This window comes from Schistocerca americana, chromosome 1 (assembly GCF_021461395.2).
Source record: "Schistocerca americana isolate TAMUIC-IGC-003095 chromosome 1, iqSchAmer2.1, whole genome shotgun sequence".
Lineage (NCBI taxonomy): Eukaryota > Metazoa > Arthropoda > Insecta > Orthoptera > Acrididae > Schistocerca > Schistocerca americana.
In genome coordinates, this window is record NC_060119.1 from 461,107,696 (window position 1) to 461,125,789 (window position 18,094).

Consider the following 18,094-nt stretch of genomic DNA (forward strand, 5'->3'; position numbering starts at 1 on the left):
GTCAAGAATAAGTTCAAAGGTTTTAAGCTACCTCTTGTTTTTGTTCTCTTTTATATCATTCCAGATGTTTACACCCAGATATTTTACTGTTGTTAGATGAAGAATATCTTGCAGAGTGCATTACTAGGGAAAGTTTCCAGAATTGGAGCAGTGTGTTATGCAGTATGTGTAAGAGAAATGCAATGATGGCTTCCCAGTTATTTAAGAAATTAACAAAATCTGGCCACACTTTGCCAAGACACTGGTGCATCATCATTTGCCAGCCACTGTAATTGATGAACTCTGCCACAGAGTTGAAGTACCATGGAATGATGTAGGCCTACCCTCATCTGTCATCTGATCTCTGTTCAGCTCCTGCCCAACTAGATTACAGGCATTGTTGCTGCCAGAGACAGCATATCTGAGTACTAAATTTTTACCATGCATACACCCAAATTACATACAAATTTAATGAAGTTGTCTTCCTACTGTACTATATTGTATAACTATCATTAGTAAAATTTCTTTGTTTGGTATCCTAACTTGTGTTGCAGTTTTTATGACCAACAGTATGTTGAGGAGATCAGGACCAGGCAGAAGAAAGATTGCCACATTATTAGCATATATTTCATCAAGCAGTATCTGCGACTAGTTCATATGTTAGTGGTACTTACTAGTTATATACCATTTTAAGCCAAAATATTTAATTTATTGTTGGAGTTCAAATGCTACAACTCTAGACAGAGTTATAGCTCTGAAACACATTGGAATTAAAAAAGTAAATAAACTGCTGTAACTGAAGGTGGTGTATTACTGGCAAAAATATCCATAACCTAGAAAGTTTGTCAACAATGAATCTCTGTGTTCAAAGACTGCAAATTTTATGTAATTATTTACAGTTTTGCTTTCAGCTAGTCTTTAATGCCATTTTCCATTGTTACATGTTGGTTTGTAAATTTACTTTTATAATTAAAGCATAAAAGTTATTCTTCTTTAACTTCCAATTTTTCAATACCAGGAGCAGCATTGGGGGATCTTCCATGTTCAGTTCTTGCCACACTGGAAAAAGATGATGATGCTGTGATGAATATATCTACATCTGCACAACTAGCATTTGTTATGAAACCAGATTTTCAACCTAGCCATCAATCTCCAGGTACTTTTATTAATAGTTTAGATCTCATTAACATAATACGACTGAAAAACAAATGCAGCCTCTTACGTACCACTTATTTCTGTAGTTTTCACTTACCATTGTCAGTTTTGAACTTAAGCGTTTGTAAGAGTACTGTATCTTGTGATACCAACCTCAGTGTGGGGTAGGTTGATTTATTTAGCATCAATGCTTTTCAGAAAAGTTGCATGGGTTATTTGTTGCTTTTAAAATGGTCATTGATGAGCACTTCTGACAATTCTTGTGCAGTATGGGAATCATATGTGGTCAGCTGCGATGAAAAGATATGTATCAAGTATGTGGGTGTGAGGAAACAAGTAGCCCAGCTTTTTTGTAATGTATAAAATTGAGAGATGTTCTAAAATTATTCATTGATGCCTGAGGTTAAAGAGTTATGCAGCTGACAGGAACTATAAATTAAGAAGGTGTATGCAGTGCTCAATCTGTGAAAAAAAGAAGTTGTGGTACAGTAATTTTCCTGGAAGGAGGGTGTGTTTGAAATTTATACTTCTTAAAACATTATTTTACCACTTTCTTGAGCATCTTAAAAGTGTGAATACAATATTAGCTTCACATCGCTTCAGCCACAATAGAAGTTCAATCGTACATCTCAAAACCTGCAGTTCTGATTTTTGTTTCCATCAGAGGTACTAGTATGGGATACCAGTGTGTACCATCACAAATGAAGCATTGGGTGCATGTGTAGCAAAGTTAAGAGAAAGGGGGAGAGCACGGGGGAAAGTAAAAGATGCATAGCAGGAGAAAAAGATAGAGGGATAAGGAAAGATTCCAATAAATTATCTGGAATGGAGTAGAAAAGTAATCTTGGGATTGGGTTATGTTGGACAGATGGGATGGGGCAGGGCAAGGAAGGGGAGGAGGGTGAGAAAACTGTCTCATTCTGCTCTCTCTCACCCCTCCCCTCCCCCCCCCCCCCCTCACTCTCCTGATCTCTTCCATTTCCCCACACTAAAACTATCTAAGATCGGTATTCCCTCCATCCAAGTTGCAGCATTTGAAGGCAACTGCAACTGTGTGTTTGAGAGAGAGAAAGAGAGTGTGTGTGTGTGTGTGTGTGTGTGTGTGTGTGTGTGTGTGTGTGTGTATGTGTGTGTGTGTGTGTGTGTGTTAAGTAAGTCCTTACAGAGCATTACTCACAGGTGGTTCAAGACCAGTCCAGTTCACATATTTAATCTGACAAGAATGGTTTAAAAAAATAACCAGACCTGCAGAAATATGCTAATCCAAGGGTTCAAATTCCAAAACACAGCCATTTGCAGCACAACAAACTTACTTACCCTCTGTTTAGTGAATAATAGTTTTTAACTGTTTGAATCTGAGATTGATGAGCATAGAATTAAGAATGTCATTCAGATAAATCACTTGGCATTTGAAAAGTGATCACTCAAGATATGATGAACACATTCAACAACTACTCATACAAATTTCAGCATATTTTTGCAAAGAGTAACTGTGCTGTTGAGCATTGTAAATGTAAGAACAACGGCAACAAAATTGTGTCAGAATAGTGTTTCCTGCTATTATGTGAAGATATTAAAATTGTTTTCACAGCTTATACAGTTTCATTGCCTATTGCTCAATTGAACATAAATCCAGGGAAGCACTACTGCGAATGACAAAGTTTATGTACTACAGAACCCAGTGCAGTAATGTGAACCAGAATTCTTCTAATTTTCATGTCTTCCCTATGGGAACTATAATCTCTGTGCATCTCTATATGAACATAAGCACTCTCCTTGTAGTTTCTTCCCACCAAAATTATGTGATGGCTGCGCACTGTACAAAGCTAAAAAGCTGTTCTGAATCTTTTTAGTCCCTTCTGCAAGTCTCCTTTGATAAGAATCCTAGACATAGAACGTGACTATACAGTTCACCAGTTGCAACTTTTGTAAATGATTTCCGTTCATAAATAAGTAACAGCTTCTTGCAGTGTTCCCAGTGACTGAATGTGGTGTTTTATTTATCTGTTACCAGATTTGTGTGTTAATTCCATTATAAATTACTTTATATAAAGTACTACCAAATATGTAATTCCTGTGATCTACTACTGATGCTCTAAATAAAAGTGTTTATGTGTACTATAGTCATGGGAATCCACAGAAATTTATCCCGGGGGGAAGGAGAGGGGGCACAAGACTTAAAATTACCAGTTTTTTTGAAAATGAGTTGGTCAGTTTTGAAACAAGTCATGCCACAAGAACAAAATTTTATAGGTGGCACAAAAAATTTCGGGGAACTCATGGTCTTCCACTCATTTGTAGAAGTGTGCAAGAATTCTGTAATGGATAAAAACTCTAGTACCATTGTATTTGCTGCTTGTATTGAGGGCCAGCTGGAATTTATCTGTAAATCTGCCTGAATCTTAAACTTTTTGTGTAATGCCATATTTATAGACAACAGCATGGTCTAAAGAATCAAGATTTACTGACATTAACTTCTGATGTTATAGCACATTTTGTGTGATGAAATGAATCCTTCCTGTTAGGAAGTTCCCGATCCAGTTCTATATCTACAGGGTGTTTCAAAAATGACCGGTATATTTGAAACGGCAGTAAAAACTAAACGAGCAGCGATAGAAATACACCGTTTGTTGCAATATGCTTGGGACAACAGTACATTTTCAGGCGGACAAACTTTCGAAATTACAGTAGTTACAATTTTCAACAACAGATGGCGCTGCAAGTGATGTGAAAGATATAGAAGACAACGCAGTCTGTGGTTGCGCCATTCTATACGTCGTCTTTCTGCTGTAAGCGTGTGCTGTTCACAACGTGTAAGTGTGCTGTAGACAACATGGTTTATTCCTTAGAACAGAGGATTTTTCTGGTGTTGGAATTCCACCGCCTAGAACACAGTGTTGTTGCAACAAGACGAAGTTTTCAACGGAGGTTTAATGTAACCAAAGGACCGAAAAGTGATACAGTAAAGGATCTGTTTGAAAAATTTCAACGGACTGGGAACGTGACGGATGAACGTGCTGGAAAGGTAGGGCGACCGCGTACGGCAACCACAGAGGGCAACGCGCAGCTAGTGCAACAGGTGATCCAACAGCGGCCTCGGGTTTCCGTTCGCCGTGTTGCAGCTGCGGTCCAAATGACGCCAACGTCCACGTATCGTCTCATGAGCCAGAGTTTACACCTCTATCCATACAAAATTCAAACGCGGCAACCCCTCAGCGCCACTACCATTGCTGCACGAGAGACATTCGCTAACGATATAGTGCACAGGGTTGATGACGCCGATATGCATGTGGGCAGCATTTGGTTTACTGACGAAGCTTATTTTTACCTGGACGGCTTCGTCAGTAAACAGAACTGGCGCATATGGGGAACCGAAAAGCCCCATGTTGCAGTCCCATCGTCCCTGCATCCTCAAAAAGTACTGGTCTGGGCCGCCATTTCTTCCAAAGGAATCATTGGCCCATTTTTCAGATCCGAAACGATTACTGCATCACGCTATCTGGACATTCTTCGTGAATTTGTGGCGGTACAAACTGCCTTAGACGACACTGCGAACACCTCGTGGTTTATGCAAGATGGTGCCCGGCCACATCGCACGGCCGACGTCTTTAATTTCCTGAATGAATATTTCGATGATCGTGTGATTGCTTTGGGCTATCCGAAACATACAGGAGGCGGCGTGGATTGGCCTCCCTATTCGCCAGACATGAACCCCTGTGACTTCTTTCTGTGGGGACACTTGAAAGACCAGGTGTACCGCCAGAATCCAGAAACAATTGAACAGCTGAAGCAGTACATCTCATCTGCATGTGAAGCCATTCCGCCAGACATGTTGTCAAAGGTTTCGGGTAATTTCATTCAGGGACTACGCCATATTATTGCTACACATGGTGGATATGTGGAAAATATCGTACTATAGAGTTTCCCAGACCGCAGCGCCATCTGTTGTTGATAATTGTAACTACTGTAATTTCGAAAGTTTGTCTGCCTGAAAATGTACTGTTGTCCCAAGCATATTGCAACAAACGGTGTATTTCTATTGCTGCTCGTTTAGTTTTTATTGCCGTTTCAAATATACCGGTCATTTTTGAAACACCCTGTATTTGGATACTCTAACAATCCCAGAGCTCTCTCATCTTACACAATATTTTTCCCCAGTGAATGGTTGAAACTTATGATATAAACTAATTTCCCTTAATTTGATTTTTTATTTGGTCCTGCAGATTATATGTTGTACAGAAGTGTTCTACTAATATAGCACATGTTGAGTTAAAGAATATAGTATTAACTGACATGAACATTTTTCTACACAAACATTTTAGATATCATATAGATACTGTTTTAGCTAGTTTCTATCTACAGTTGGCTACATATAATATTACACTCTGCAATTTTTTGGCATAAATTTGTGTGAATGATTAAAAATGGATGCTTGTTTTTGAAGCCTGAATATTTTCTCGACTCCTACAGCCATAGTCTAAAAGTTTGTGTCATAGGAGAGTATCGATAGAAATATGAAAAATAAGGCACTAATATTATTTCTCCAGCAATGAAGTGAGAAATAGCGCTCAGTTAAAAGCATGCTGAGCAATGTTTCTTGAGCAGCTTATCAGTCTGCTCATTTGTTCATAGCTGATTGTCCATCTGGATGCCTATGAATTGTATATTAATTTCCTGCTAGTCAGTATCCATTTCAGGAACTTGAAGTGTTATTTGTTCTCTAACATTGCTTAATAGGAGTTTTTGACAAATTTAAGGCTAGACTACTTGCTGTTAACCATTCATATACATGTTTAGTGACTATAAGGGATGTATAGTGTTTTGAACCCTTTGATCAGGATATTTGTGTTATTAGCAAATATTACTATTTTCACACTGTTATAAATTGTACTTTGTAAATCATTAATGTAGATCAACAAAATCATTGCTCCAAGAAACAAGTCTATGGAGACTCCTTATTGGTACACCTGTCCTTGTTAGGGCAACTCTTTGTTTCCTGCAATATATGTTAGTGACATAATCTCAGTCACTTGAAAATGCCATAAAAGGCCAAAACCTGGTTCATAATTAAATAAATAACAATACAGTCAAGTGGCAGTGTGTTCATTTAAAAATTATTGTATGACTGTTGCTCAGCAACATCAAAAATTGTTTAGGAAATTTAGTTCAGCTAGAATTCTTATTAAACAAAATATAGCTCTCTCTGTGGAGAATCCCTTCAGGAAGCCAAAGGTGTCAGTAAGGTGTTTTGTGTATTGTGGTTGTAAATCCTGTCATACACTATTGTCTCAAAACAGTTGAGAATGCTGGCAACAGAGAGATTGACTAACAGTTGGCTATTACATGCCACTCTCCAGTTTTGTGAATTAACATCACTACCCTTTGTTCTACTCTATCACGAAATATCCTGGTTTACATCAATTTGTTACACATGTAGCACAATATGTAACTGGTTAAGTCTGCACATGATATGAAAATCTTATTTGGTACATCACACAAAGAGGATTGAATACTTATAAGTAATTTTATGGGGTTGCACTTTTGAAATTAAGTGCTATGTTTGGTATTTGTGATTAAGCAGCTCTTGGCTTCTATGAGAGGCTGATAACTGTAGTTTCCTGTTTTTTCAGTAGTGTGAGAAAAAAATTCATTGAATTCTAATGAGGCAACTTTTGACTATTCTGGCCCATTCTATCACCAGAGAACTGGGACATCCTGCTTATTCTGGTTTTTTGTTCCTGCTGGTATCACTTCTATGGTGTTCCACATGGTTTTTACTTTATTGTTTGACCTGCTAATTTTTTGTGCGCAGTGCATGTCTTTGGCCTTCTTGGTTACACATGTTTATATTTTGCAATATTTCTTTTGATATAATTTTACTGACAAGTTTACACTAGCCCTCTGTTCTACACACAGGTCCCTTTTTTGACCATATGATATTCTAATTTCAGTTGTTAGCCCCTCTTTCCTAGCACTTGGGGTTGGTTCGATTTTACTCTTGATTTGGGAGAATCAGACTTCAAAGTGTTCGAGAAAGAAGTTCAAGAATGAATTGAATTTCTAATTCAAGGTGTCTGCCTGATAAGCTTGTTCATGTTGTAAATTATTTCCAAACAAACTAATAGATTCTGTATTTATTATTCTAACATGTTTGACTAGGATCTGACCATTTACCATTTCTCTGCTGGTAACTTTTAAGGCTATCGTTTGATCATACTTCATTATAGTGTTTGGGGTCCAACAACAGGTTATCAATAATCATCTTGCTGGGCCCATTTACTAATATCAGAAAATGAGATCATAGAGAATAAATTTAAAGGTAGACAATGATGATTCCAACTGTTTATGACTGTTTTTATTTGCAATAAAATTAATATTAAAATTTGTACATAATATGCTCTTACTGCTGTTCCTATAAAGTTTTTAAGGAATTGTTTTTAACTGGACAAAGACCTGTGGAATATTGTATTTCCTGTAGGTGGCCAAGAACATTTGGCATGAAAGTTGCCATCACCCCCCTCCCCTTTTCCTTATCTCCTTGTCTCCCATTGGTCCTACAGAGTAGCAAGAACCAATTAAAATGTAACTAAATAATTTAATAATTCATGTAGCTTCAAGATGATGTCCAGCAAAACAAAACATATCAATTGTTGCATATATATCAGCTGTTTCTAAAGAGAAAGCAACAAATCTCCCTTTGTCATACTTTCACCAACTGTTTTTAATGAATAGTGCACTCAGACATAAGGCTGTGCAAAGTTCACATAAAAATTATTAACTTACTAGGGATGACACTCTTTAGTGTGATTACAGGCTTAGAACAACTGATGGGTTCATCACTACAATGATCTGGTTAGAAGAAGAATTACCCACAAAAAATACAATGTAATGGTGGTGATGATGATTATAGGTTTAAATCTCAGTTGTCAGTCACTCATTCCACTGGAAATTCATGTCAAGTAAAGGGAAATGGTTGAAAGAGAGACAAAACCCAGGCAGCTAGAAATTATAGCCAATCACCAGGAATTGATGCTGACATAGAAGCAGAATTGGCCACACCTGGACGATTCTGTAGCAGATAGTGCACCCTCTCACCCATCCCATACCAACGTCACTGAAGAATATGCCGAGGAGGGTCATCGTACACTGCATGACCAAAATGGAGTGAGAAAATGAAGATTTATATGAAGTAGAGAGCTTATTAGCTTAAATGGATATATAAAATATGTGCATAAAAATTTAAAAATGCATGATACTGTGGGGGGAGAAAGCTGCTTGAGGCCTCTCAGGGTATGAGTCACAGTGAGAGGTTCTCTGTCCTCATCCACCCCTGAAAATTAAGTTATTTAGATTTTGTTATAATGTTCACTTTCCCTCAGAAAATGTATAACTTTTTTGGCTGCTGTGACATCATGTGCAAGTATCTGGAGTAAGGAGGAGAGGTAGATAGGTTCATGGCTTGTCTCAGGTTAGTCAGCTGGATAACACTGTGAGAATATAGACTGTTGTTGTATGATTACCACAGCTGCACGGGCAAGTCCTCTTGATGTAAAAGGAACTCATGGATAACAACAATGTAGGAAAACATAGATTGCTACTTACCATAAACAAGACACATCGAGTTGCAAGGTGGTCACTATACTAGTGATTGCAATGGCAAAGAGGGCTATGCCTGAAGCTGATCCTCTAGAGAGTCCATTTTCCTGTACACTTTGGTTATGAGGGACTGGACCCAGAACAGTTGGACCTTCTGCAGGTCAAAGAACATGATGGTCAGTTGTTGGTGCTGTGCAAAAACATTGCACTTCAGATTCCAGACATATTAATTGGTCTGTAGTGGGTCAGAGTACACAAAAGCTGCTTTGAAACTATGGTAAATATCACTAAAGAGATTGGTCAATAATTAGTCAAAATTTGTGAGAAATTTCTTTGTTTCAGGATAAAAATAATGACAGGATAGAAATAATGATACTCTCCCTCCATTGGCAGAGAAATTCCCCTTCTCGTCAGCACTGCTAAAAAACCAAGTACGTGTTTGATGCTGTCATTACTAAGATGTTTAAGCATTTGACTGTAGATTTTATTTGGTCCAGGGTCTGTGTCTCACCATTGCTAAACCACAATGAAGCTCCCATTCACTGTAAGGAACATTATATGACTCAAGTCCTTGCACACAGCTGGATAATTAGTTTTGGTCTGCTGGGTGTTTACAGATCATATAGTTACTGCATGCAGATGGCGTGGCAAGGTACGCTTCAAAAAATTCAGCAACAACTGAGGGATTGGCATAGATGTCACCATTTAAGGAGATGTCAGGAGCTGCTGTGGATGGTTAGTGGGTGCAAATTTGGCAACGTTTAGTTCATACTTGAGATGAGGGGATGTGGGCTCTCATGGACTATACATACTGTTCCCCACACTCCTGCTTTCTCCTTTTTTGTATTAAAAACCATGCCTTTGCTCAAAATCTCTTGAATGCTATTACATGTTCCACAGAAGAATAAAATTTGTGCCATTGAAGCACCCTTCTGACAGCTGTGCCTGTTTCTTCTAATTACCACAGTAAAAGTTTCCTGTGAGGAAGGCCTGGAGAATGGGATATTGTTGCTTTTGCAGCACATATAATTGTATCAATAGTGTCTTCTGTTACTCATTTGAGATCTTTCTGTTGGCTGTCTTCAAACATTGCATTGGAGGTGAAAGACTGCTAGTTGGTTTTCCAAAGCAACCATCATGGTGCGCATTCAGCGGTTGGAGAGTTGACAAAGACAGAGTGATAAGAAAGTGGTCCCTGTCACAGAGATTGCCATGGTCATTCCTCTGAATCAGTGATGAGATGCTTGGGCTGCAGGCTGTAATGTCTATAGCTGAGTATGTTCCATAGGGTGTACTGAAATGTGTTGGAGCTCCAGTGTTAAGTAAGAACACTTCCAGTCCTGAGATTAATTTCTCTTTTATTTGACACCCTGCTGGATGTGTTTTAGTGCCCCCCCCCCCTCCCCCCAGAGAATTGCAACCATTGAAGTCCCCTAGTAAGAGAGGGGACTGATGACCTCAGATGTTAAGTCCCATAGTGCTCAAAGCCATTTGAGCCTAGTGGGAGGTAGGGTGGAGGCAGCTGTTCCAGTAGCTTCACCAGTTCTTGATACAGCATGTACTGATTTGGGAATAAACAGATATTACATACTGCTACTGTAACTGACAAGTGCATGGACTACCATAGCTTGTAATGCAGTATTTACAAGCATCTGCTCACTGAAATTGTCTGAATGTATAAGTGCACAGACTCCTCCAGTAACCATCTCAGTGTTACACAATTTTTACAGTATAATTCGTAATTTTTTATTTTAGGGAGTTGGGTTTCTGAAAACTGTCTCTCCTGAATTGCCATGCTGGTCAGTTTATGCTTGTAGGAGGATTGTAAGGTCTGCCCCAATGTGTTGTCCTTTCGTGTGCTTCACAGGTAAATTCATTGTATAGCAGAAGGACATGTGTCCAAAGCTAAAGTATTTCATAAATGGAGGAAAATATAAACTTAAACCTTGTTTTTCATAGGTGAAACATTTCCATTGAAAGCAAGGCTGGGAGCTTCAGTGTCCACTATGTTATCCTTAAGTCTTCTCTAAATGTGAGGAACAAAATGTACTCTGTAGTGCTGTAGGTTAATGTATAGTTCTTTGCCTGTTTGTAATGTTAGATGTGATGGGAGATGATGCCTTGAATCCTGTTGAGTTTGTAATGAGGAGAGAAAGTTACTGGTATACATGGTCTGTTGAACAAATTCTAAAACATACACAATTTCGCACCAATGGTGTATTGGAGCAAGATGCAGTTGGCATCCCTGCACATGCCTGTGTTTAACGTGTAAGTGCTGGAAGTTTCATTGTTGTATGTCTGTTACTTAATGTTCAGTGCCTTATTTATTAGAATGTTGTGTTGCACAGTTTGCAAATTTTGAGATGGTGGGGTTAGAGGAGCAATGCATATGCGTTAAATTTTGTGTGAAACTCAAGAAAACCTTAACAGAGATGGACCAAGTCATGCAGGAAGCGTATGGTGATGAGTGCTTCAGCCATACTCAGGGTTACAAATGGTTCACACATTTTAAAAATGGCTACACAGATGTTAAAGATGACCATCATTCAGGACACTTTTTCATGTCTACCGACAGTGCTCTTGTCAGGAACGTCAATGAAATTGTGCATGCCAATTGAAGACTGACTGTCTGAGAGGTTGCAAAAGAATGTAACATTGCAGTTGGATCATGTAATGAAATCCTGACACAGCATCTTGGAATGCATCATGTTGCTGCCAAGTTCATCTTGTGGCTCATGAGTCAAGATCAGAAAGACCTTCACCTCACAATCTCTGAAGAGCTTTTGGATCACGAATATGAGTACAAGATGTTCCTTAAGAGAATTGTAACTGGTTGGTTTGTTGGCTGGTTGATTTGGGGGGAAGGGAACCAAACAGCTAGGTCATTGGTCCCATCGGATTACTGGGAAGGATGGGGAAGGAAGTTGGCCATGCCCTTCCAAAGGGACCATCCTGGCATTTGCCTGAAGCAATTTAGGGAAGTCACAGAAAACCTAAATCAGGATGGCCAGATGTGAGTTTGAACTGTCATCCTCCTGAATATAAGTCCATCTGGCTCAGTCCTTAACTGGTAATGAGATGTGGGTTTATGGTTATGATGTTGAGACCAAGGTTTAGTCTTCACAGTTGGTCAGGAAAAGTTCTCCAATACCAGGTCCGGTCAAATGTCAAAGCCATACTGGTAATTTTCTTTGGTTTTGAAAGATTAGTTCGTCATGAATTCTTGCCACAGGGCAAACTTTTTAAATGATGGTACTATGAGGATGTGTTGTGATACCTGCAAGAAAATGTGAGAGTAGTCTGAAATGTGTGAGACAATTCATGGCTCTTGCATGACAATAATGCACCCGTACCTTCATCTCTTTTGGTGCACGACTATAGCACAAAAAACGAAATCACTGTGGTGCCTTAACCTCCATACTCTCCAGACTTGGCCCCTGTGTTTTTTTTTTTTATCTCCAAAGTTGAAAACCCCTTTGCAAGGATGAAGATTTGCAATGATAGACAGGATAAAAGAGAATTTGCAGATGGTGCTTCACTTGATCGAGCAAGAGGCGTACCAAGACTGCTTCTGGAAGTGGAAATGGCATTGGGAGCGATGTATCAATTGTGGAGGAGATTATTTCGAAGGAGACCATGCACAACAAGTAAAAGGTAAACGAAAAACATTTTGTGGACAAAATTCTGGAATTTTTTGAACAGGCCTCATATCCCTACACTTGTCACAGCCCTGAAGTGCCTGTGATTGGTTAGCAGTCAAGGTTGTGATCAGCAGAAATCCATTTCTCATTTCCTCCTTCACACAACTTCTCCAAACCTATACTCAGTACTTTCAATGAAAAACAGTTACTTCATTTTTGCAAAAGAATTTCCATCAGTTCTTGAGCATACCAAGAACTGCCTGAATTATCTATCTCCATTTCTTCTTAGCCTGACTCTCATCCCATAACTTGAACAAAGATGGAAATACCATGGTATTGTAAGTCTCTGCACTGAAATCTTGTTTCCTATCTATTGAGAATGTTTTGTTGGCACAGCTACTGGTAAGTTTGATTTATTTCATTGTGGATTGTCCACTCTGATGCCACTCACTCTGATGAAAGAATCTCCACATGGGCACCATGCCACCATGGCAAAGGCTACATGGCATAGTAGCTGCTGCCCAGAGTCCTGGTACCCTGATCGGACATATACCTAATCCTCGTGATACATATGGAGTTTGCAGTTCAGGTATCAGCTGTGGGACCCTGTGTTATCAGGAGGCTACAACCACAAGGGTACATGATGACCACACTGGACTTCAGGCGCAAACATAAATACACTCTGATAATAAGTGCATGAGATCACAGTGCATAGTGAACAGATTATGGACCATACAAGGAGATGATAATCTAATAACTGGGGGGGGGGGGACTGGAACATGACATTAGAAAAAGATGCAGAAGAAAGGATCACTGAAGAATATGGGCTTGGTAGTAGGAATAAAACAGGGGAAAGAGTAACTGAGTACTGCAATAAATTTCAGCTAGATATAGCACACTGTTAAAAAAATCACAAGAGGAGGAGATATACATGGAAGAGGCCTGGAAATACGGGATAATTTCAGTGGAACTATATCATGGTCAGACAGAGATTCTGAAATTGGATATTGGATTGTGAGGCATACACAGGAGCAAATGTAGACTTGGATCCTAATTTAATAATGATGAAGAGAAGACTAAAATTTAAAAGAATTGTCTGGCAGAAACTGTGTGGAAAGAAATGGGATACTGATGTACTGAGGAATGATGAGGTGCATTAGAATAATCAGTACCACAGTAGGCAACTCAGCTGAAGAGGACTGAGCAGCTCTGAAAAGGGTAATCACAGAAGTCAGACAAACATACATAGGTACAAGGAAGGTAACTACAAAGAAACCATGGGTAACAGAAGAAATACTTAATTTGATTGAAAAAAGAAGTAAATACAAAAATTTTCATGGAAATTCTTGAATACAGAAATATAAGTCAGTTAGGAATGAAATAAGTAGGAAGCTCAGGGAAACCCAGTGAAGTGGCTGCAGGAAAAATGTGAAGAAATAAAAAAAAATGGTAGATTGAAGGACCGATTGAGCATATGGGAAATCTTGGGTGAAATTAAAAGCAAGAGTGTCAACATTAAGAGTCAGTGGGAATTCCACTGAATCACAGAGGAGAGAGTGAAGGCCTCTAAGAGGGGGGAAGGACTTCTCTGATGATGTGATTGAGGAAGAAATGAGATTTGATGTGGAAGGCATAGAGAATCCAGTATTAGAGTCAGAGTTCAACAGAGCTTTGGAAGATTTGTGACAAGTAGGGCAGAAGGAATAGATACATTCTTTCAGAATTTGTGAAATTGTTGGTGGAAGTAGCAACCAAGTGATTATTTAAGTCTGTGAGTAGAATCTATGAGTATGGAGGAATACCATCAGACTTCTAAAAAAATGTCATCCACACAATCAAAGATAGCAAGGGCTGGTAAGTGCAAGAAATATCAGGCATTCAGCTTAACAGCTCTTGCATCCAAGAGCTGACGAGAATAATACGCAAATGAATGGAAAAGAAGATTGAGGACCTGTTAGATGATGATCAGTTTTGCTCTATGGGAAGGCAAGGGCACCAGAAACATAGTTCTGATGTTACACTTCATAATGGAAGCAAGACTTAAGAAAAATCGAGTCACATTGATAGGATTCATTAATCTGGGACCGAGCGAGGTGGCGCAGTGGTTAGACACTGGACTCGCATTCGGGAGGACGACGGTTCAATCCCGCTTGCGGCCATCCTGATTTTCGTTTTCCGTGATTTCCCTAAATCACTCCAGGTAAATGCCGGGATGGTTCCTCTGAAAGGGCACGGCCGACTTCCTTCCCCATCCTTCCCTAATCCGATGAGACCGATGACCTCGCTGTCTGGTCTGCTTCCCCAAAACAACCAACCAACCATTAATCTGGAAAAAGCATTTGTCACTGTAAAATTGTGCAAGATGTTCGAAATATTGAGAAAAATATGAGTAGGTTATATATTATATACAATATCTACAAGAAAGCTAGGTGGAACAATTAGAATGGCAAAAAAGAATTAAGTGCTTAGTTTTAAAAGGGTTTAAAACAGGGATGTAGGCTTTGTCCTACTGTTAAATACACACATTGGAGAAGTGGTGTCAAAAATCGAAGAAAGGTCAAGAGAGAGATTTAAATTCAGGGTGGAAGGATATTAATGGTAAGGTTCACTGGTGATGGCATTGCTGTCCTCGGTGAAAATGAGGAAGAATTACAGGACGTGTTCAATGGAATGGACAGCCTTTGAGGACAAAATATGGATTGAGAGTAAACTGAAAAAAAGATAAAAGTAATGAGGAGGAACAGAAATGAGATGAATGATAAACTTAACATCAAAACTGATGGCTGTGAAGTAGGAAAAGTGACGAAATATTGCTACCTTGGAAGCAAAAATCAAATGATGAAGCAAGGGTGACATAAAAAGCACAATAACACAGGCAAAGAAGGCTTTATTGGCCAAGAGAAGTCAACTACTAGAAACATCAGCCTTAACCCGAGGAAGAAATTTCTGAGAATGTGTGCTTGGAGCACATTATTGTATGAAAATGAAACATGTACTGCGGGAAAACCAGAAAAGGAGACAAACCAAGCACTTAAAAAATGATGGTGTAGAAGGATGTTCAAAATTTGGTGACCTGATAAGATAAGGGATGAGGAGGTTCTCTGCAGAATAGGTGAAGAAAGGAACATAAGGAAAACATTGACAAAAACAAGGGACAGGATGACAGGACACATTAAGATGTGAGGGAATAACTTCCATAGTGCTAGAGAGAGCTGTAGAAGATACCTCTACATCTACATGGATACTCTGCAAATCACACTTACGTGCTTGGCAGAGAGTTCATTGAACCACTTTCACAATAATTCTTTATTATTCTACTCCTGAACAACATGTGGGAAAAAACAAACACCTGTTTCTTTCTGTGTGAGCTATGATTTTCATTATTATTTTATTATAATCATAGTTTCTCTCTATTTAAGTTGGCATCAACCAAATATTTTTGCTTTTGAAGGAGAAAGTTGGTGATTGAAATTTCATGAGAAGATCCTGTCGCAATGAGAAATGCCATTGCTGTAATTATGCCCACCTCAAATCCTATATCATGATCATGACACTCTCTCCCCATTTCTCAATAATACAAAACATGCTGCCCTTCTTTGAACTTTCTCAGTGTACTCCGTTAACCCTATCTGGTAAGGATCCCACACCATGCAGCAGTATTCCAAAAGAGAACAGACAAGAGTAGTGTAGGCAGTCTCTTTAATATATCTGTTGCATCTACTAAGAGTTCTGCCAATAAAGTGCAGTCTGTGGTTCACCTTCCCATAACATGTTTTGTGTGTTCTTTCCATTTCAAGTTGTTCATAAGTGTAATTCTTAGGTATTTAGTTGAATTTACTGTTGTTAGATTTGATTGATTTATCGTGTAACTGAAGTTTAATGGATTCCTTTTAGCACTCATGTGGATGACTTCACAATTTTCATTATTTAAAGTCATCTGTCAATTTTTGCACCATACAGATATCTTTTCCAAGTCTTTTGCAATTTGTTTTGATCTTCTGATGACTTTACTAGGCAATAAATTATAGCGTCATCTGGAAAAAACCTTAGACTGCTGCTCAGATTGTCTCCCAAATCATTTATATAGATAAGGACCAGCAAAGGGCCTATAAGACTGTATTGGGGAATGCCAGAAATCAGTTCTGTTTTACTTGGTGACTTTCCATTAATTACTATGCACTGTGACCTCTCTGAAAGGAAATCAAGAATGCAGTTGCATAACTGAGGTAATATTCTGTAAACACACAATTTGATTACAAGCTGCTTGTGAGGTACGGTGCTTCCGGAAATCAAACATATGCAATCAATTTGAAATCCCTTGTCAATAGCACTCTACACTTGGTGTGAGTAAAGAGCTATTGTGTTTCACAAGAATGATGTTTTCCAAGTCGATGTTGACTTGTGTGCCAATAGACCTTTCTCTTCAAGGCAATTCATAATGTTCGAACACAGTTTATGTTTCAAAATCCTGCTGCATATCAACATTAATGATATGAGAGCATAATTGAATATTGTTGCGACCTGTGCAACTTTCCAGTCTTCAAGTGTGGATCTTTTGTTGAGCAAGCAACTGTATTCAATTGGTAAGTATGGAGCTATTGCATCAGCATACTCTGAAAGAAACCTAATACAGTCTGGATTGGAAGACGCTTTTATTACGTGATTTAAATTACTTCAATCCTTCAAGGAGATCTAATTCTCAGTTACTCATGGTGGCATCTTAATTTGAATTGTGGGATATTTACTCCACATTCTTTGATGAAGGAATTTTAAAAGGCTGCGTTTAGCACTCTTCCTTACCAGCACTGTCATTGATGGTATTTCCATTGTCATCACACAGGTTTCGTTGTGGAAACTGTTATAAGCATCTCGCATCTGTGCTAAATTTTGAGCTTCTGTAAAAGATCACCAATCCTGGGAATCTTGCATTCATTTAAATTTGGCATGCGTTTTTAGTTGTTTCTGCAACATTTTTTTGATCTGTTTTGTGTACTATGTGGAATCGGTGCCATTGTTCATTAGTTTAATTTTTATAAATCTCTCAATTGCTATCAGTACTTCTTTGAATTAAAAGCCACATCTGGTCTACACTTAGATTGTCAATTTGGAAGGAGTGGAGATTCTCCCCCCAGGAAGCTGTCAAGCAAATTTATATCTGTTTTTTGGAATAGATGTATTTTTCATTTAGTTTTGGAGGATCTGGAAGTTACAGTACTCAGTCTCTCTGTGACAACCTGGTGTTCACTAATCCCTGTATCCATTTTGATGCTCATTATTAGCTATGGTTTATTTGTTGCTAAGAGGTCAAGTGTGTTTCCACAACTGTTTACTGTTTGGGTGGGCTCATAAACTAATTGCTCGAAATAATTTTCAGAGAATGTGTTTAGGACAATTTTGAATGATGTTTTGTGTGTACCTCCAGATTTAAATGTGTATTTTGACCAAGAATTTAAACATGTATTTTCGCCAACATATCAAGGGTAAATCGAAGTCAACATCAACTATAATTCTATGAGTTGGGTACGTGTTTGAAATTAGACTCAAGTTTTCTTCTATCCTTTCACAACTGTATCACCTGAGTTGAGAGGTTGGTAAAAGGATCCAGTTATTATTTTATTCCAGTTGCCAAGGGTAAAAACTGGAGAGACAAACAGAGATTGAAATACATCCAACAAACAATTGAGGACATAAGGTTCAAGTGCTACACTGAGATGAGGAGACTG

At 38.6% G+C, this 18,094-nt stretch overlaps 1 protein-coding gene across 1 annotated transcript in view; it reads left to right on the forward strand.

Moving 5' to 3' along the window:
• The window catches only part of LOC124603273 (sedoheptulokinase-like), a 107,265-nt gene that overhangs the window by 59,543 nt on the left and 29,628 nt on the right, over positions 1 to 18,094 (forward strand). The window contains exon 5 of the mRNA XM_047136385.1: positions 998 to 1,135. Coding sequence (XP_046992341.1) covers positions 998 to 1,135 — 138 coding nt within the window. The remainder of the gene's footprint in view (positions 1 to 997; positions 1,136 to 18,094) is intronic.